This window comes from Propithecus coquereli, unplaced genomic scaffold (assembly GCF_000956105.1).
Source record: "Propithecus coquereli isolate 6110/MARCELLA unplaced genomic scaffold, Pcoq_1.0 Scaffold241, whole genome shotgun sequence".
NCBI classification, from domain to species: domain Eukaryota; kingdom Metazoa; phylum Chordata; class Mammalia; order Primates; family Indriidae; genus Propithecus; species Propithecus coquereli.
In genome coordinates this window covers 886,631-906,903 of record NW_012147964.1, presented here as the reverse complement: position 1 = coordinate 906,903, position 20,273 = coordinate 886,631, and the positions used below count along the sequence as shown (strand labels likewise).

At 51.1% G+C, this 20,273-nt stretch overlaps 1 protein-coding gene across 1 annotated transcript; it reads right to left on the bottom strand.

Annotated features, from left to right (window-relative positions):
- Positions 1 to 5,971: 5,971 nt before the first annotated feature.
- On the bottom strand, positions 5,972 to 20,035 carry ACER1 (alkaline ceramidase 1). The gene is made up of 6 exons (XM_012646204.1): positions 19,943 to 20,035; positions 12,013 to 12,127; positions 11,782 to 11,923; positions 10,438 to 10,575; positions 6,399 to 6,536; positions 5,972 to 6,140 (listed from the first exon to the last, which is right to left on the bottom strand). Exons 1-6 carry the CDS (start codon positions 20,033 to 20,035, stop codon positions 5,972 to 5,974), a joined length of 795 nt encoding a protein of 264 aa, XP_012501658.1.
- Positions 20,036 to 20,273: the final 238 nt, after the last annotated feature.

Genomic DNA, 20,273 nt, shown 5'->3' with positions numbered 1-20,273 from the left:
CTCCCGGCCGCCCGCCCGCCCGCCAGCCCCGCGGAACCGGAAACCACCGCCAGTCAGGGTCGCGCACCGACCACGGGCCCCCGCCGCCGACTCGGGCCCGCCGCCCCGACGGACAGCCAACTGGACCAATCGGCGGCGAGAACTGCCTCTCGTGGGGCGGGACTTCCGGCCTGGCGGGGGCCTGCCGGGCTGCGGTCGGAGGGACGAAGCCCGCAGCCAATGGGAAGGCGGGAGCGGGGGGGCGGGAGGAGGGAGGGAGGGAGGCGCGAGGCGAGCAGAGCCGAGCGGAGCGCGAGGTGTGCGCCGCACGTGGAGGGGGGCGGGGGCGGCCGGGCGCGCCGCGCCTGCGCGTTGCGGCCCGCAGGGGGCGCTGCCGCGTGGCCGCTACATCCCGGGGCAGAAGCTTTCCCGGGTCGCAGCCGAAGTTGCGGGTTCGAGCTCCGGGCAGGGAGCCTCAGGGACACTTGTTTCCTGACCACGTATAGCTACTATGTGATGGAATGAGCCCCGGGCTCTGAAACCGGAGATTAATTTTCTAAATCGTGGATCTACTTTGGCAAGGCCGGTCAGCCTCTCTCTCCCCGCTCCCTGAGTCTCAGTTTCCCCATCTGTAAAATAGGGACAAGGACAGTACTGTGTGGTTCTACTTTAGGCGATTTTGAATGATGCAAATTTGAAATCGTGCTCCGTCGAAATGATCGGGAAAGCCTCATTTTTTTTTTCGGTTACACAAGATGAATAAATTCTGGTGATCTATTATTACACAGCAAGGTTACTATGTTATAATGTACTGTGTATTTTTAAATTGCTAAAAGTGAATTTCCAATGTTCTCACCCCAAGGAAATGAGACGTATGCGACGTGATGGATATGTTAATAATCCTGATTTGTTCATTCCACCATGTGTACATGTATCCAACCATCCCATTGTACCCCATAAATACATACAATTATTATTTGTCAATAAAGTTGTTAAAGAGAGGGTCTCATTTTATCCATGAAATTTTAAATAATGTTAATCCCTCCAAAAAACAATTTTTCGTTTAAGAGACATTGTCTCACCCTATCACCCAGGCTGCAGTGCAGTGATAAGATCATAGCTCATTGTAAACTCTAACTCCTGGGCTCAATCAAGGGATCCTCCTGCCTCAGCTTCTCAGGTAGCTAGACGAGAGGTGCCCACCACCAACCCTGGCTAATTTTGGCTTTTAATTTTTTTGTAGGGACAGGGTCTTGCTATGTTGCCCAGGCTGGTCTCGAACTCCTGTCCTTAAGTGATCCTCCCACCTCGGCCTCCCAAAGTGCTGGGATTGATTACAGGTGTGAGCCACGCACCCGGTCCCCCAAAAAACTATTTTTAAATTACCTAGGATCACAAAATTTTACAGCCACTTGTAAACCGTATTTAAGTTGGAAACAGGCATACCCCCATCTCTTTCAAGATCTTGCAAGCCACCTTTTCCTCACACAGTAAGACGTCTGTCTGCTTGCGACTTGGGGGACCCTTCTGCAGTTATTTTAAATTCCTTCTTCTAATTAAAAATTGGGTTATTTGAGTTTGTTTGGGTTGCTTTGCCCGCCACTTCTCATTTAAGTGTCAGTCAAGCACTGGTGCTTTGCACTGAAGATCAGTGCCGGAAAATCAATAACTTTGGAATGGAAGTAAGTCTAGACAAAAACTCTGAAGAAGGCCAGATTGCTGTCATGGTAACACTACCATGCTTTTTAATCTAGGGCAGGTCTTGCTGGAAAGGAAAAAAAAAATGGAGACCATGCTGAGAAAATAAGCAGCAACTCCGATGTTGGTACAACTTAAAAAAAAATCTTTTCAAATATAATGAAAGTTAACTAAAAAAAATTTTTTTAATCCTATAACTGGATGTAAGTAGATCAGTGGTTCTAAGTGGTCCCCAGCAGTGTCAACATCACCTGGGTACTTACTCTGTTAGAAATGCAAATTCTGGTCTCCTCCCTTGTTGATGGAATCAGAAACTCAGTGGGCTTGGACAGCAGTCAGTAGCTTAATCAGCCCTGCAGATGGTTTTGAGGCTCACTCCACTTTGATAACCGCTGCCCCAGGTAAAGGATCAAAAATGGGAAGGGAGATAGCAATCTGTCTGAGAGAAACTTGCAGGAAGGACCTTCAGGGTACATTTGTTGCAAAGATGAGCTTCAGGAACTCAGCCCTCCACACCGTTCTGTTGCCTGTGACAGAGTGAAGTGGCGCCAGCCTAGCTGACTGCAGACTCCAACTCGTGGGCTCAAGAGATCCTCCTGCATTAGCCTGCCTAGTAGCTGGGACTACAGGTCCCACCAAGCCCGGCTAATTTTTCTATTTTTAGTAGAGACGGGGTGTGGGGGGGTCTCCTACTTGCTCAGGCTGGTCTCAAACTCCTGACCTCAAGTTATCCTCCCGCCTCGGCCTCCCAGAATGCTGGGATTACAGGCATGAGCCACCATGCCCAGCCGGAGTCTACCCTTAAATTATGTTCTGAACTGATGGGGATTTTCAAAACTGCATCCCTTGGGCTCCCACTGGCTGAGGTAGAACCCTTTAAGCATCAAAAAGAATAACAGGGAAGCAACTCATGTGTCTACTGACAGATGAACGGACAAACGCAATGTATATCCATACAATGGAATATTATTCATCCTTAAAAGGAAGGAAATTTGCACACGTGCGACAACATAAATGAACCCTTGTAGGACATAATGCTCCGTGACATAAGCCAGACACAAAAGGACAAATCCTGTGTGATTCCACTCACAGGAGGTCCCTAGTGTCGTCAGATTCACAGAGACAGAAAGTAGAATGGTGGGTGCCAGGGGCTGGGGAGGGGGGTGGGGAGTGAGTTTGGGAAGATGAGAGAGGTCTGGAGGCGGAGGGCGGTGTGGTTGCACAATAATATGCATGTGCTTAATGCCACTGAACTGTGCGATTCAAAAATGGTTAAAATGGGCCAGACCTGGTGGCTCACCCCTGCAATCCCAGTACCTTGGGAGGCCAAGGTGGGAGCATTGCTTGAGCCCAGGAGTTTGAGGTTGCAGTGAGCTATGATGATGCCACTGCCCTCCAGCCTGGGCAACAGAGTGAGACCCTGTCTCAAAAAGAAAAAAAAAAAAATATACCAGTCCCCAGGCCCCACCTTCAAGGATTCTGGTTTTATTAGTCTCGAATAGGACAGGAACATCGTCTCCTATCTGCAGCCTGCTTTAAGAATCACTTGAGCTGCAGTTAAAATAGTAACACTTTTTGTTGTTATTGTATCTAATTATATGGCTACTTTTGATCTGACAAACTCTTTATCGAGGTGACACAATGTTTCCTCTTTAAATACATCGATGTAAGCAGGGTAGATTTAAAGAAAAACGTATAGCAGATGATAATTTGAGGATTTGGCAGAACGAATGACGGGTGGTGTTAAATCTATTTAGCAACTATTGAACACGTTCTCCCAATGTTGCAAACAATGAAACTGAGACACAGAGGTGGTGTAGAAGATCTCACCGCTACAAAGTAACATGTTGGATGTTTGCGATCCAATTTCCAATCTGCCACTAACGGCCACTACACTAAGTCTCTACCGCCCTCTCGTGGTTCAGTTTGTTTGCACCCAAGACGGAGACTTTTTTTTTTTAATTAAAAAAAGATTTTTTTTATAAATTTAAAAGGTACACGTGCATGGGTGTTGTGGATAATGGTGAAGTTGAGGCTTTTAGTGTAACCATCACCTGAATAACCTACATTGTACCCCAGGGGAGACCTTGGCATTTGGTATTCCCCTACGTTTCACCCCATAGACAGTCCAGCCCCCAGCCAGCCAGAAACGTACTCACAGCAAGGTTGACTGTGATGAGGCTGCAAGCAGAACCCTGTGGCCAGTCAGTAGAGACCTACCCCAGAGTGACTCCAACTTGGAGAAGACCTTGAATGTCATACTGGGCGTGTGACCCTTCTACGGAGCCATGAATAGTTTGGGAGCAGAGCAAAAATAGGTAAAAACCAAGCACTTCCCCAGAAAAAAGGCAATACATTAGACATTTAGAATTTTCCCTCTCTTAGCCTCATTCCCCCCTTTTTTCTGGTAATAGTCCCTGATTGGAGGGTTCCTCCCAGGGCCAACGTAAGATACCTCTGTAGAAATTTAAAAATGGCAGCCCCCTTCTGGGAGAGTGCCAAGCCATGACAGGATTCAAGCTTGAGGGAGGACTTCAGCCCCCACTGGCCCTCTCTCGTGACTCTCAGTCAACGTAGTCTGGGAGGGGGAACCTCTCACCCCCTCCCTCTCTCCCTCCTCCCCCAACCCCAGGGATCAGTCACATGCCCGGGCCTGGCCAATCAAAGGACTACATCCCTCTGGCTACTGGGATTGGTTCAAAGGGGGGAGCCCACGACCCAAACGCATCCGTGATTGACTCTGGGAGCTTTCCAAATTTTTAATTGATATAAAATTTACTTGACATAAAATTAACCATTAACCCCATTGAAGAGTACAATTCAGTGGCATTTAGAATATTCAGTGTTGTGCAACCATTACCTCTAACTAGTTCCAAGACATTTTCATCACCCCAAATAGAAGCCCCAACCCCGTCAGCAGTCACTCCCTGTCCCCCCACCCAGCCCCTGGCACCCACGAATCCACGTCCCGTCTCTGTGGCTCTGCCTGTTCTGGACGTTTCATATACATGGAGTCTCACACTGTGCGTCCTTCTATGTCTGGCATCTCTCACCGAGCACAATGTCCTCAAGGTCCATCCACGCTGTGGCCTGTGTCAGAGCCTCGTCCCTTTTCATGGCTGAGTGATGTTCCAGTGCGTGGCTATACCACATGCTGTTGATCCATCCATTCATCAAGACATGAATGGAACTCATGGGGAACTGCCAAATTGTTTTCCTCAGCTACACCATTTTATGTTCCCACTAGCAGTGTATGAGGGTTCTGATTTCTTCACTTTTCTCCAACGCCTATTTTCCATGGGGGGTGGGGGGAGGTGGTGTTTGTTTGCTTTTTTTTTTTTTTTTTTTGATTATGGCCAACCTAGCGGGTGGATGAGCTAAAGGATGGAGGATGGATGGATGTTTGTCAGACTCTCTGCTAAGCACTTCACATATGTTAGCTTGTTTCATCCACACAGAAACCCCATGAGGGAAGGAATATTATTTCCATCTTGCAGAAAAGGTGCTTGAGCTTCAGGGGCAGGAAAAACCACTTCCTCAGGATTATACAACTACAACGTGGTGACGCAGGGACTCGAACTTAGGTCTGCCTGTCTGCAAGCCCTGTGCTCTTTACCGCCATGGAAACCATCCTTCCTCCGCCACCCCGCCACTGCCTTGAGAGTCTCTGCTGGCCACCCTCACGCCTCTGGGATGTCCCAGAGCATCCAGATTGCCCAGACTGGGTCTCTGTTTTCCTCGGCTGTGAACTTGAGGACCTCACAAGCCCACGGGAGCACGTGGGAGGGTCTGCGAGGTCTATGCACGCGTGTGTGGGTGTAGAATGAGGTGCCTGGAAGTCACGTCTGTTCTCTGGGATGCCCCCGCCAAGTACCCGGCACACTGCCACAGCCAAAGACAGATCCAGATCTGGTAGGGACCACCAGTGTTTATAAGGGTGCTCAGAGAACAAACCCAAACAAGCCTTGGGTGACGCCACATCAATCCGTCATCCCAGCACCTGGGGATCCAGCCCCGCCAGGTCACGTGACAGTGGCCGTGGGGAAGACAGAGGAAGAAATGAAAGAAGACAGCGGGGGCAGGTCACGGAGTGGAGATGTGCGCACCCTATCAGAGACATCACAAAATCCATCCCCCGCCGTGGGGCTGGCCAGCCCAGGACAAGGAGGACAGGGAAGGGACAAACGGAGAAAGGACCCGCAAATGTCTCTCGGGCTCAGGTTTGATCCAGGCCTCCTTCCTCAAGACACAGGCAAGCCAGCAGGCAGCTAGCTAGTCACAAGGCTGGCGGGCCTCAGCACTTCTTGGTGTCACGCTGGACCTCGATGTACGGCAGCCCCACAGGCCAAGTGTCCTGAGGCCAGTAGCGGATTTTGAGGGTTTCCCCTGGCATCTCGTAGCTGGCGTCCACCAGGGCCAGGGAGACTATGCAGTAGGGGAAGGTGAAGCTCATGAGCACGTGCCTGTGGGACGCAGGGGCAGGCGGTGAAGTTGCGACGCGCCGCCGGCCTCACCCTTCCTTCTCAAGGGTGCGGACCATCCCAAGGGACCTTCTGGGTGTGCCACGGACTACGACCTTCTCCCCGACCCCAAGTCTCCGCATCTGGGTCTCCTTCCTTTGCGTCCCCACACCCATGCCTCAGGCTCCCCTCGCTCTGAGCTCAGACACCCGAGATTCTCTCTGATTTTGGGTCTCCCTGGACCCCAGGACGGGTGCTTACCAGATGCTGTGGAGGTAGAAGAAATGAATCCGCTGCCAGAAACTGCAGAGCAGGCGGTCGCTGAGCCAGCTGGCCAGGGCGAGGGCCCACAGAACCACAGAGACCTCGATCAGGTGCCGAAGCTCCTTATTGGTGCTCCTAGAGAGGGAGGAAGGGGACCCGGGCCTGACTCAGAGAGCAGCACCCGAAGGGGCTGATGGGAAATTCCTCCTTCCGAGGAGATGAGGCTCAGAGGCTGGGAGGAAGGAAGGAGCGCGCAGTGAGCGTGCAGGGCGGAGGGTGCACGACCCCTGCTTGGAGCTGACGCTCGCTGGTGGGTGCAGGGGGCGTTGCTTCCGTGATGGATGCACTGGAAGTGCTGACGTCACCACAATGCAGTGTGTCAACACAGCCACATTGCACTTGTACCCCATGAATATATACAAAGAAAAAAATACATAAGGAAAAAAACAGACAGGGTAAAAAAAAAAAAGGCCAGGCACAGTGGCTCACACCTGTCATCCTAACACTCTGGGAAGCTGAAGTGGGAGGATCACTTGAGGCCAGGAGTTTGAAACCTGTAGTCCCAGCTACTCAGGAGGCTGAGGCAGAAGGATCACTCGAGGTCGAGAGTTCGAAACCAGCCTGGGCAACAGAGCGAGACCCCACCTCTACAGAAAATGAGAAAAATTAGCCAGGCACGGTGGCGCATGCCTGTAGTCCCAGCTACTCGGGAGGCTGAGGCAGGAGGATTGCTTGAGCCCAGGAGTTTGAGGTTGCTGTGAGCTATGATGATGCCATTGCACTCTAACGGGGGCAACAGAGAGAGACTCTGTCTCAAAAAAAAAAAAAAAAAAAATCTGTGCTTCCCCTGACAGTAGAGCGAACCCTGGTGTCCCTTGGGAAAAAGCATATCAGAGATGAATGAGACAGCAACTTCATGGTTAAAAGCGCAGGCTCTGGCCAGGCGCGGTGGCTCACGCCTATAATCCTAGCACTCTGGGAGGCCGAGGCGGGTGGATCGCTCAAGGTCAGGAGTTCGAGACCAGCCTGAGCAAGAGCGAGACCCCGTCTCTACTAAAAATAGAAAGAAATTATCTGGACAACTAAAAATATATAGAGAGAGAAAAAATTAGCTGGGCATGGTGGCACATGTCTGTAGTCCCAGCTACTCGGGAGGCTGAGGCAGGAGGATCGCTTGAGCCCAGGAGTTTGAGGTTGCTGTGAGCTAGGCTGATGCCACGGCACTCACTCTAGCCCAGGCAACAGAGCCAGACTTTGTCTCAGCACAGGCTCTGCCCATAGCCTAAAATGGGACAGTTTAAACATCAGAATGCATAATGAGTAAGAACTGGAGAGATCTGAACAAAGTCTGCAGTCTGGTTGACAGTATTGTACCGACATCCGTGTCCTCCTTTTGAAATTGTACCGTGGTTACGTAAGATGTCGCCATTGGGGGAAGCTGGGAGAAAGATACATGGGACTCTGCTATTTTTGCAGCTTGCTGTGAATCTGTAATTATTTCAAAATAAAAGGTTTAAAAAAATAGAATAATGACTGCAATGAATTGAAATACTTCAGAGCTATAAAAATCTGTGAGTTCATCATGAATCTTTTTAAAAATCCACTTTGTTAGTTCCCTGCTAGAGAAGGCTAAGGTGGCACCAACTCATTACTCTGGAAATTGGTAAGTAAAGGGAAAGAATCGATCCTCCATCCAGCCTTTCTTGTTCAAACTGTATTTCAAGGTCGATGAGCAAAAGTCCTTCTTGATGGAAGAGATGCAGATAATAAATGCAGAAGGAATGATAGAATCTGCAAATCACCCTTTTGCAACCTGTAATGAGATGATGAATCAAAGCAGCATGTACCTATGGCTGCTGAAGCCATTAGGTGGAAACTTTTTAACAAAGGAACCCAGAGACACCATCCTGGTCCACCTTGACAACACTCCATACGGAACAATCACTCGCTGCCGGGTTCTCATGGAATGCAACAGGAAGCACCCAGCACCACTCATGAAATATTCTAGCAAAAAAAAAAAAAAAACTCCACTTCAATCTAGATCTAACAATTAATTTGCAGGAAATACAAAAAAATAAAGAATAAAATAAGGGAACTTGTTAAAAGACACTGCAGGAAAGTCAGCCAAATCTAGACCACGAATCACACTACATGACCAGTGGCTGAGCTGCTGTGAAAAATCAGAGGTTTAATGAGAGGGAGAAGGAGGAAGGCACTGCTATGAAATAGAGACCTAAAAGACTATATTTGGATTCTGATTTCAACAAAACCAGGTATAAGACGACATCTTTGAGAAACTGAGGGGAGGTCCATATAAACTGGGTATCAGATACTATTTGGAGGGAGTGTTTGTTAGACATGTGTGAGCCATATCTCCCATTTTCTAAACCTCTAGATCTATCCCTATCTTTCTCTTCTTGTGCCCTGTATGGTGACATGTGTAGGCCAAATCCACAGGCTCCCTTGTCCTTGGGCTTCCAGTTGGGTAGGCCAATGGTCTCCAGTTGGGCTGCCCAGTGGTCCCCAGTTGGGTTGGCCAATGGTTTCCAGTTGGGTTGGCCAATGGTTTCCAGTTGGGCTGGCCAATGGTCTCCAGTTGGGCTGGCCAATGGTTTCCAGTTGGGTAGGCCAATGGTCCCCAGTTGGGCTGGCCAATGGTCCCCAGTTGGGTCTGGCCAATGGTCCCCAGTTGGGCTGGCCAATGGTCTCCAGTTGGGCTGGCCAATGGTCCCCAGTTGGGTTGGCCAATGGTCTCCAGTTGGGCTGGCCAATGGTCCCCAGCTGGGCTGGCCAATGGCCCCCAGTTGGGCTGGCCAATGGTCTCCAGTTGGGCTGGCCAATGGTCTCCAGTTGGGTAGGCTAATGATCCCCAGTTGGGTAGGTCAATGGTCCCCAGTTGGGTTGGCCAATGGGGAGCCCCACAGGAAACCATTTATTTGGTTCTGTTAGAGTATGATTTCCCTAGCTTCGTCCCTGTGGGGCTGCCTTATACTGGCTGCAACCAGAGACTGGAGAGCACAGCTCCTTCAAGGAGGCTCTCTTCAAGAGACCACTCCTTCCCAGTTCTTGCAAGTATTCCCTCCTGCCTCCACTCCCATCGCCCGCTGGCCCAGGCCTCCAGATGATCATAGACTCTCACACTTATTAGCACAAAGATCCTTAACAATTCTAGTGATTTTTCTACACTCCGCCTTCTCCACTGTAAATAATCTTTTCATTCAACTTTCTTCAAATGTCCCCACTTGTACTTCAAGTGGTTCTCAAGGAACAAAATTTAAAAATACAAAAAAAAAAAAAAATAGCCCCTTTCGGGAGCCCCATCTCTGTCCTGTTAACACCTATTACAGTTTGAAAAATTGATTCTTTATCACAAGAGTCAGATCCTGAAAAATTTAGGGGTGAAATGGTATGAAATCTGGAGGAAATATGGAACAGAGGTTGACAAAATATTGACGGGTGTCGTGGCTGGTTAATGGGTGCATGGAGGTTTAAGGGACAATTATGCCTACCTATATGTATGCTTTGGGGGTTTCATCCTCAAAAGGACAAACTCTTGGCCAGGTGTGGAGGTTCACATTTATAATCCCAGCACTTTGGGAGGCCAAGGCTGGAGGATCACTTGAGGCCAGAAGTTTGAGACCAGCCTGGGCAACATAGCAAGATCCTGTTTCTAAAAAAAAAAAAAAATTAACCAGGCATGGTGATGCATGCCTGTACTCCCAGTTATTCAGGGGGCTGAGGCAGGAGGATCACTTGAGCCCAGGAGTTCAAGGCTGCAGTGAGCTATGATCTCCAGCCTGGGAGACAGAGTGAGACCTGATCTTAAAAGAAAAAAAAAAAAAGGATATCTGCAGTCAGACAGACTTAGGTTCAAATCCTGGCCCTGCCATGCATTAGTGGATGATCTTGAGGAAGGGATGTCCCCTCCCTGAGCCTGGAGTCAAACAGAACTCAGTGCCTGGAACACAGCAAACATCATCGGGGCTCAGAGCGGGTATGGGGGCCGCACCCCCGGCCACCTGCAGCCTGTACTCACTTCTTGTACTCCTGTACCACGATGTAGAGGATGTGCAGGGCGATGCTGTTGAGGGCGTAGGCATTGACCGTGGGCCGCAGGAAGGACAGGAAGGTGCTGACCATGGTGGTGATGAAGACCAGGCGGATGAACTGGGGCCTGAGGACAAAGGGGCTCAGCTGCATGTGGGAAGGGGAGGTCCTGGAGGGTTAGGTGGGGTCACTCGGAGACCTTGTGGCCGAGGCAGGTGAGAAAGAGGAAGGGATCTGGGGAGCCCAGCTAGGTTCATAAGAGGGTCCTGAGTTTCCCAGGTGGACTCAGCAGAGGTTCTCAGGGAGCCCAGGTGGGCCCAGGCAGGGTCTCAAGGGGAACCCAGGCCAGGTGCGGTGGCTCATGCCTGTAATCCCAGCACTTGGGGAGGTTGAGGCGGGAGGATCGCTTGAGGCCAGAAGTTTGAGGCCAGCCTGGGCAACACAGCGAGATCCCATCTCTACAAAAAAATAGAAAAATTAGCCAGACGTGGTGATGCACGCCTATAGCCCCAGATACTTGGGAGACTTAGGCAGGAGGATCGCTTGAGCCCAGGAGTTGGAGGTTGAGGCTGCAGTGAGCTATGATGACGCCACTGCACTCCAGCCTCGGTGACAAAGGGAGACCTTGTCTCAGAAAGTAAACAAATAAAATAAAAAGAAAGGGGGACCCAGGGAGGGCTGGGTAGGATGAGGAGAGGGTCTCAGGGGGGCCCAGGAGGGTCAGTGAAGGCTCCCAGGGTCCAGATAAGGTCAGGTAAGGCATTCAGGGGAGCCCAGGTGGGCTGAGAGGACAGATCCCTGGACCCAGATGAATTTAAGAGACGTCAAACGATGGTTCTTGGGGACCCAAGAGAGATTGGGGAAGGCCCCGGGGGTGATGGGGTGAGGTGGGGGGTCCTGGAAGTCCCAGGAGAGTTTCAGAGGGGCTTGGGTGGGGGTGGATCAGTCAGGTCAAGAGAGAGACTTGGAGGGCCCAGGAGGGCCAGATGAAAGATTCCAGGGGGCCTGGGTGACAGGCTCAGGAAGGGGTCCCTGGGGCCAGGTAAGCTTAGGCATGGGGCCCTGGGACCCCTAGGTGGCTCTGACAGAGTCTGGAGAAGGTCCCGGCTTGTCTGGATGGGATAAAGGGAGGAATTCCAGGAAACCGACAACCCCTTGGGAGCCCAGGGAGGTCAGGCAGGGTCAGGAGAAGACCCAGCGTGGCCAGGGGAGGGACTCCAAGGGCCCCAAAGGGGCTCAGGGGAGGAGACCCGGGTGAGGCCCAGGTGAGCTCAGGCAGGGTCAACTGAGGACTCAGGCCCCACTCTGTCCAAACAGCCAGTCCCTGCCGCACCTGCTCCCCGCTAGGAAGGCGGGGAAGTAGCAGCGGGGCATCCATATGCTGTAGCAACCGCCCAGGAGCCAAAGGATGGCGAGCTCGTCCAGCAGCTGCCCCAGGAAGCTGAGCGTCATGTGGAAGTACATGGAGAACAGTCCTGCGGTGGCAGAGGCAAGGGTGGGCGGTCAGGGGGCTCGTCCCTCCCCACCCCACTGTCCCTGCTGTCACAGCCCCGCATCTGCCTACCTACGAGCATGAAGAGCCCCGAGATGCCATAGATATAGCAGGAACGCTTCTGCGCGTAGGGATGCATCAGGAACATCATGAGTGGCCCGAAGATTAAGAAGGTCACATTGCTGAACTGGAGCGGAAAGAGACACGGGGACGGGGTTTGTCAGACAGGAGAGGCAGGGAAGGGAGGGCTGCCCACTCTGTCCAAAACCTCAGTCATTAGCCAATCGGCCCCCTGCTGCATTTCAGGCAACCGGGAGTCATTCGCCTGTCGACCTTTCAGTTGACCTTCACTGTCAACTGGTCATCAATGGATCAATTACTTGGCCGGGCGCAGTGGCTCATGCCTGTAATCTCAGCACTCTGGGAGGCCGAGGAGGGAGGATCGCTTGCAGCCAGGAGTTTGAGACCAGCCTGGGCAATATAGTGAGATGCTGTCTCTACCAAAAATAGCAAAATTAGCCAGGCATAGTGGCATGCACCTGCAGTCCCAGCTACTCGGGAGGCTGAGGCGGGAGGATCACTTGAGCCCAGGAGTTCGAGGCTGCCGTGAGCTATGATGAACGCCACTGCACTCTAGCGGGTGCAACAGAGCGAGAGACTCAAAAAAAAAAAAAAAAAAAGAAAGAAAGAAAAGCAGCATGGCTGTTACTTTCTCATATTTTGACCACACAACTTTCTGGTTCTCGTTTGCCAGTGAGGAAATTGAGTTTCAGAGAGGTGAAGTGACTTCTCTGAGGTTGCACAGCTCTGTGGGACTCCAAAGCTTGCTTTCAACCCCTGCCTTGAAAGCTGGGAGGACCAGATGGGTGGCAATGATGAAGACAGGGTTCCCCTGCTGCCTGGCTGCGTGACTCATGCCTCCAGGTCTCTCTGTCCTACATCAGTAACAGGGGAGGGAACTGTCAGTGCTGCCTTGCAGGCCGTCGAGGGGCACGCACGAGGCCAGGCCTCGAAGATGTGCATTGCCAGGAACGTGGTATGGGCTGGAGGAACAGCAAAGGCTATTGTCGTTATTGTCAAGGGAGATACTAACGGACCTGCCATTGGTATAGCGATTCCAAGCTCAGAGCCCAGCAGAACTGAGACAGGAGTCACCAACAGTGTCCCTAGTGTCAGAGGCAGGAAAGAGCAGCGGGTGGAGACAGTGACTAACTGGCGGCTCCAGCTCCGGAGTCTCTGATGTTATCAACTGCCCCGATGCCAGTCTCTGTCCCTGCCCTTCTGGGCTGGGCTTCCATGTTCCCAGCTTCTTGCCCCACCTGGGAGGCGGGAGAGACACCCATTGGGGATCCTGCCCAGAGCCAGCCCAGCCCCGAAGTCTGGACATACATGACCTGGTCTCCCTGGGTCCCCGCCCCACCTGGTGACTTCACCTCCCTTCATTCATTCACTTGCTCATTCATTTATTCAACAACCATTCCTTGAGTCCCTATTCCTCTGTGCCCAAGGACCAGACCTGTTCCTGAAAACAAAGCCCCTGCCTTCTTGAGGTGTGTCCAATCAGGATCTCGGGGGACAAGATGCTCCCCATTTTCCTCCTCTGACCTTCCAGGCGGGTAGTGTTGCCTGTTTTGTCTGCTGCTGTCGAAAACCTGCCCCAACTCCCCCACCCATGTCTAGGACAGTGCCTGGCACACAGTAGGTGCTCAATAAGTTGTTGCAGCGAATCATGGGTGCACGGAATGCACCTAAATAATATACACAGGTGCCCGGCACTCGTGCTGTAGTGGTTGTGTATTATGGGGTTGCAATTATTCTAGAATTGTTTGTTGTTTTATCGGCAGTGTCCAGTAGAATGAGTAGCCCAGAGAGGGGACCGAATGAATACCTTAGCGCAGGAGGAAGGGAAGAAAGCGGGCTGAATTGGCCCCTCACCTCAGCCTTGGGAAAAGGCAGTGGGGGGCCCCCTTTCTCATTCACCCCAAGCTGACATTGCAGCCCCCCCACACCCAGCTCCCACAAACAGCCTCTCTCCCCACATGCTGTTTCATTTCAGGATTCCAATCATTCATTCATTTCTTGACTTGTCTGTCTGTCTGTCTCTGCCCTCCACCACAGGACTGGACTCCTCTGAGACAGGAGACACCTCTGTTTGATCCCTGACGGTGTCCCTAACACCTCTCACTTGGGGCGACCTGTAAGCACCCTAGAAAAATGTGTTGGATCCGTTGAGTCAACAAACATCTCCAAACACCACCTGGCCCTTTCTCCTCATTGCCAAAGCTCAAACTCCCACCACCCACACCTGGCTTTTGTCATTGGTTAAACCCCTCCCCCCACACCTGCATCCACTCAACATGTGCCCATTAATGTTGGTGCCAGGCAGGGGACATGGTGTGCACATCAGACACGACACAAAATTCAATTGCATGAATTGAGATAAATACGATTGATTGTTAATCGGTAATCAAGTGGCCTCGTAGTGCCATGGTTAAGCGAGAGACTCTGGGACCAGCCTGTTTGGGCATTTGCAACTTTCACACACTTGTAATTTGCATGCTGTGTGACCCTGGGAAAGAAACTTACCCTCTCTGAGCTTCGATTTCCTCCATCTGTAAAATGGGACGCATGAGAGTATCTACCTCATGGGATTTTTACAAAGATTACAGTAAGTGCTATTTGTTCAATAACATGAATAAATGTCAGATAAAATTAATGTCATTTTCACATCTCTCTACCATTAGGTTTGCTTCTAATAATAATAGCTTCAATGTATTCGATGCTTAGGATGTACCAGGAGCTGTGGGGTTTTTTTAAATATATATATTTCTATTTTTAAAAATTGAGACATAAATCACCTACTATAAAAGTCACTCTTTTTAAAATGGAACAATTCAATAGTTTTCGGTATAGTCATAAGGTATGGAATCATCACCGCCATCTAATTCCAGAACATTTTCATCACCCGAAAAAGAAATCTTGGCCCCCTGGGCAGTCATCCTCAATCCTTCATCCTCTCCTGGACCCTGCAACCACGAGTCCACTTTCTGTCTCTGTGAATTTGCCTTTTCTGGGCATTTCCCACAAATGGAAATATACAATGTGTGGTCCTTCGTGATTCGGCAGGCTTGATGTTTTCAGGGTTTGTTTATGTTGTAGCCTGTGTCCAAATTTCCTCTTTTTCCTGGCTGAATAATATTTCATTGCATGCACAGAGCTCATTGTGTTTATCCAGTCATCTGTCGGACATCTGGGGTGTTTAGCAGGTATTTTATCCCCTTCCTGGTGCTAGGAGTTAGGGCCTCATAGTTGCCCTCTTTTGGGATAGGTGCTCAGGAAATATCAGCTGAAGAAAAGGATGAGTGAATGAGATTTTCTTCCTTAGCACATACCACCACCACCTGCCAGCCCGTAGCCTTGACTTTGGTTTCATGTCTGTCTTCCTATCCCCAGAAGATCAGCCCCCACCAGGGCAAGGGGCTTTGTCCGTTTCGGTCAGCGCTGTGTCCCCAGAGCCTAGAACAGCACCAGACGCATACCAGATGCTCCATCAGTTCTTGTTGAACGAAGAAGAAATTGTTCTCCATCGACTCAGATGGGAGCCCCTCTGTGAGCCCCAGGAGGCCAGCAGGATGTGGATCACTGACACCCACTTTTTTCCAAAGGAGAAAAGAAGTCGAGAGGGACCTATTGGATCTGGGCCCCGAGATGTGTCATGGGCTGGATCACCGGATTTGTGCATGTGATTATTCGACTCATGGTGTCTGCCTCTCCCTGAGGACAGGGACTGTGTCCACCTTGCTCTCTGCACGGCCTGCTACACCACAGGCACCCCATCATTCATTGCTTTGGCTGTGGATATTGATGAGGATGGAGGCAGAAGAGGGAGGTGTGATTGGATCTCAAGTTGCATGCAGCCAGGGGCTCAGAGAGGGGCCGGTCTCCTGCTAGGTCACACAGCATTTGGGGAACAGCCAGGGCTGGAACCACACTGCACTGGCCAGCAGCAAGGCAGCTCAGAAGATCAGCCTCTCTGATCTCATCCCTTCTTTAGCGCCTCCAGACACCTCCTGTTCCTTCCCGCCCCTGTGCCTTTGCCTATGCAGTTCCCTGTGCCAGGAATGCCATTCCTTTGTTCTGTACCTGAGTGTCTGAGAGGGAGTTTTCTGCAGAGGATGAGACGCAGAGCCTCTGAAGCTTTGGCAGGACCCTCGGGGGAGGAAATCCAGGATCACAGCACACAGTAGGTGCTCTGGGAGCTGAGGAGCCTTGAAACTTCCCCCTGTACCACTTGAAACTCTCCTAAGTTGTCAGAGACCCAGAAGGAGGCCACTCCTGGAGGCTACCAGGTCAACGTCAACTGCAGCAGCCCACACCTTGCCCTCTGCCCCTGCCCTGCTTGAGCCAGAGCCTCCCACACCCCTGACTTCTGTTCCTACTAGATGACCCTTCCCTGCTCTCCCGGCCCGTGCGCAGTGTCGCTGATGTTGCCTCCCCACTCAACAAGCAGAGGCCTCACACCCCGCCCTGTGGCACCCCCCACTGCCCCCTCTTTGGCATCTTTTTCCTCCATCTGCCTCAAGCTAACCACGTGGCTGGAGGAATCTGTTTCTAATTTTAAACCTCCCACTGCCTGGGAGCACTGAGCCACTCTGGGACCCCAGGATCACCCACCCAGCACGGGTAGATTTACAGCAAATTTTGCTTGAATGAATGAGCGAGTTCATCAATGGACACAGGATAAATTTCAAACACTCCAACCCAGCATGCAAAACATGTTTGTCTTCATTTCTTCCCACCTTCTAGCCACAGGAACAAACTTCCCCCTGTTCCCAATCTGACCAGCTCCTCTTTTCCTTCCAGGACTGAGTACATCTTTTTCCCCTCCTCTGTTCTCCTTTCCTGAACTCCTACCCAACTTGACGAACTCCTATTCATCCTTCAAAACCCAATTCCTAGGTGCCCTTTTACTCCCCACACCTGGACTGAGTCCTTTGGTGTTTTCTTCTTCTGCAACCCTGACCCTGCTTCCTCAACCCCAAACTCAGCTCCTTGAAAGCAGAGCAGCAAAAAAGCAAAAGATTCCTCTTCAGAGAAGTATTTTCCAACTGAATGAAATAATGACTCATCAGTGGATAATGATGAAGTCAATGTGAACAGATTTTTTTTTTTTTTTTTTGAGACAGAGTCTTGCTCTGTCGCCTGGGCTAGAGTGCTGTGGCATCAGCCCAGCTCACAGCAACCTCACACTCCTGGGCTCAAGGGATCCTCCCACCTCAGCCTCCCGAGTAGCTAGGATTATGGGCGTGTGCTACCACGCCCAGCTAATTTTTTCTATTTTTTTTTTTTCAGTAGAGTCAGGGTCTCACTCTTGCTCAGGCTGGTCTCAAACTCCCGATCTCAAGCGATCCTCCTGCCTGGGCCTCCCAGAGTGCTAGGATTAAAGGCATGAGCCACCGTGTTTGGGCAATGTAAACAGATTTTTATAATTTTTTCTGCTACATATTTTGCTTAGATCAGAAGCATGCTTTTAAATAGCTGCATAGTATCTCCCCAGAATGTATTCTGCCCTCCATACCTCGGTGGCAATGTTACGGCTTCCGTGTTTTTTCTCATTTATTTGCTGCAATTACAAAATGATTCAGGGATGACTGTGTATATAAATCTTCCTTTCTATGGGGATTATGTCTCTGGTAAAAATTCCTAGAGCTGCAATGACTAAGTCGGGAAGAGGAGGGTCATTTGTAAATTCATCTCCCAACATAAGTTGTCAAACTGGCCACGGGAAGCCACGATAGGTGAGTGTGCCCACATTCGCTAGAAGTAAAGTCATTTTTAATCCTTGAAATGAGAGGCAAAAAAATAAAAGTAAAAAAAGCCCCAAACTTACTACTTTCTATTTGGCTATTGTTGTATGTGCGAAGTATATCAGAAGTTGGCAAAAGTTTTACTGGCACGAAGCTGTGCCCATTTATTTATATATTATCTACGGCTACTTCCCAGCAATAATGGCAGAGTTGAGTATTTGCAAACAGAGTCTGCATAGCCCATAAAGCCAAAAATATTTACTAGCTAGCCCCGTAGAGAAAAAGATTACCACCCACCATTTTGAACTATATGATTTATTAGCTATGGTGACAGGTTTGGGCTACTCACAAGTTTTGGAGGAGAAAGTTTTAGGGAAACTCTTCCTTTCTATTTTTCTTTTTTCCTTTGAACAGCCCTAAACTAGAGACAGAAAGGAACCCTGTCTAATATAACCCTGATGTTACTCTTCATCCTGTAACCTGTTTGGTCAGAGCATTTGGGGTGGAATAGAATAGAAAATACCCAAGTGTGTTCGCACCAGGGAAAGTTAAGTCTTGTGTGACACTTTTCTTTGTCCTTGATAAATATCTGGAAATGCAAGGCCAAGGCGAGGACAATGTGAAATCTCCTTCCTCATAAGTGTCACAACCATGACAGAGCTGGAGACCTGCGGCCTCGTGGAGCAGCTGTAGGTTGCTCAATTTACATCATTTTGACATACGGTGAAAGGAGGACACAGCGGAGGAGGATTTTGCATGAAATGAGAACACACAGCTATACCTGGGCCCAGCCCACACCTGAGTCAGCCCTCTCTCGGCGCCTTCCGTGGGGGGGCCCCACCTGGGGATGGGCTGAACAGAGAACATTCTGGACCACAGGGTCTGCTGGGGGATCCAGAGACAACAGCTCTGACATCCCTGCCCCTCTCCCCAGCCTCTGGGGATGAGCACACTCAGCTCCCTCCCATTTTACAGGTGGAACTACTGAGGGCCAGAAATCGTATCTCCGGCCAAGGAAGAACAAGAACCAGGGAGAGGTTCCATGAGGAACCCTGAGTCTCACACTTCCACCTCCCAGCCCTGGGAAGCCACCACGTCAAAGATAACAGGGTCAGAGCCACCCGGGGAATGTTGGGACTGAGCCTCCCAGCCACCTCCCCAAAACGTCTGCTGCACTCACCAAGTCTCAATCGTGACTCCACCTACCAGGGTGACCCTGGTGTATCTTTCGAACTCCCCGAACACCTGTTTCCTCGCCCGGAATATGGGGTGAAGTCTATATCGTATACATCGCGTCTAACTCCCAATGCCATTGTGAAAATCGAACGAGGGGTTTCACGTAAAATGGTTAGCACGATTCCCGGCACACAGCAAGCACGCAGTAAAGACCAAGGTTCCCAGGATGCATTTGCTCACCGTCTACTGAGCGTGAACTGTGCCCAAGTCACAGAGCTAAGCGTTAGGTGTAGATTACCCACCATCGCAGGAGCTCCTGGAAGGCAAACCCTGCTTCCTTCGCCGCTGTGTCCCCTGTGCCCTGCACGGGGACAGCACGGCTGCACACATATCTTTGGCCACCTGTGTCTTTCAAGCTTTGGTTAAATGCCATTGTCATTTTTGCATGCAAGATTTTTGAGCACTTCTAACGTAGTGCTTTAGCAGGGGTTGGGGGAAGGGTGGCCAACCCTCCTGGCATGCCCAGAACTGAGGGGCTTCCAGGGAGGTGGATCTCTAAGTACAGCAACTGAGATAGTCCCAGGCAAACGGGGACAGGTTGGTGACCCTGGGCTGAGGGTGTAGCTGAGAAGAACAAGACAGATACAGTCACCTCTCCTGGGAAGCTTTGCTTAATTGGAGCCACCCTTCTGGTTCAGGGGCTTCCTCTGTCAGCGTCACCATCCTGGGCTGCAAATGCCTGCAGTCACTCGGCATTCTCTGCTCAGGGAGGGCAGGGACCAATTCTCTGCCCAGCCACCTGGGCTGTTTCCAAAACCTACCACAGAGCCCGGCGCCAAGGGAAGACGAGCGAATGAATGACAGCCGGCATCCCTTGGCTGACAGCTGAGAAACCCCAGGCTCAGACAGGCGAACCGCTCCAGCGAGATTCCCCAGCGAGGATGTGGAGGAACTGGGTTCGAACCCGCGTCTGTCCGGTGACACTCCTCCACCCCAGCCACCTGCGCTCCGGCCCTCACCGTGTTGTAGAACTCGGCCACCACCTCTGAATGCTGGAAGTTGCTCTCGCACCAATCTATCTCGGAGCTCTGGTAGGCAAAGATACTGGGCATCTTGACACAGTGTTGGCGACCCGCTGGCTGTGCCTGGCACTGGGTAGTGGCCCACGGGTAGCGAGGGAGGATAGGAGAGCCAGGCCCAGGGAAGGCGGGGAGAGGACAGCTCTGGGCCCCGCGGCAGGCCGAGACGAAAAACCTGCTAGGCTGCTCCCCGGTTGCACCAGGGCAGCCTGGCTGTGCGGTGGCAGTGGCCCTGGGCGCACGCCGTCGGGGTGGAGGTGGGCAGGGAGGC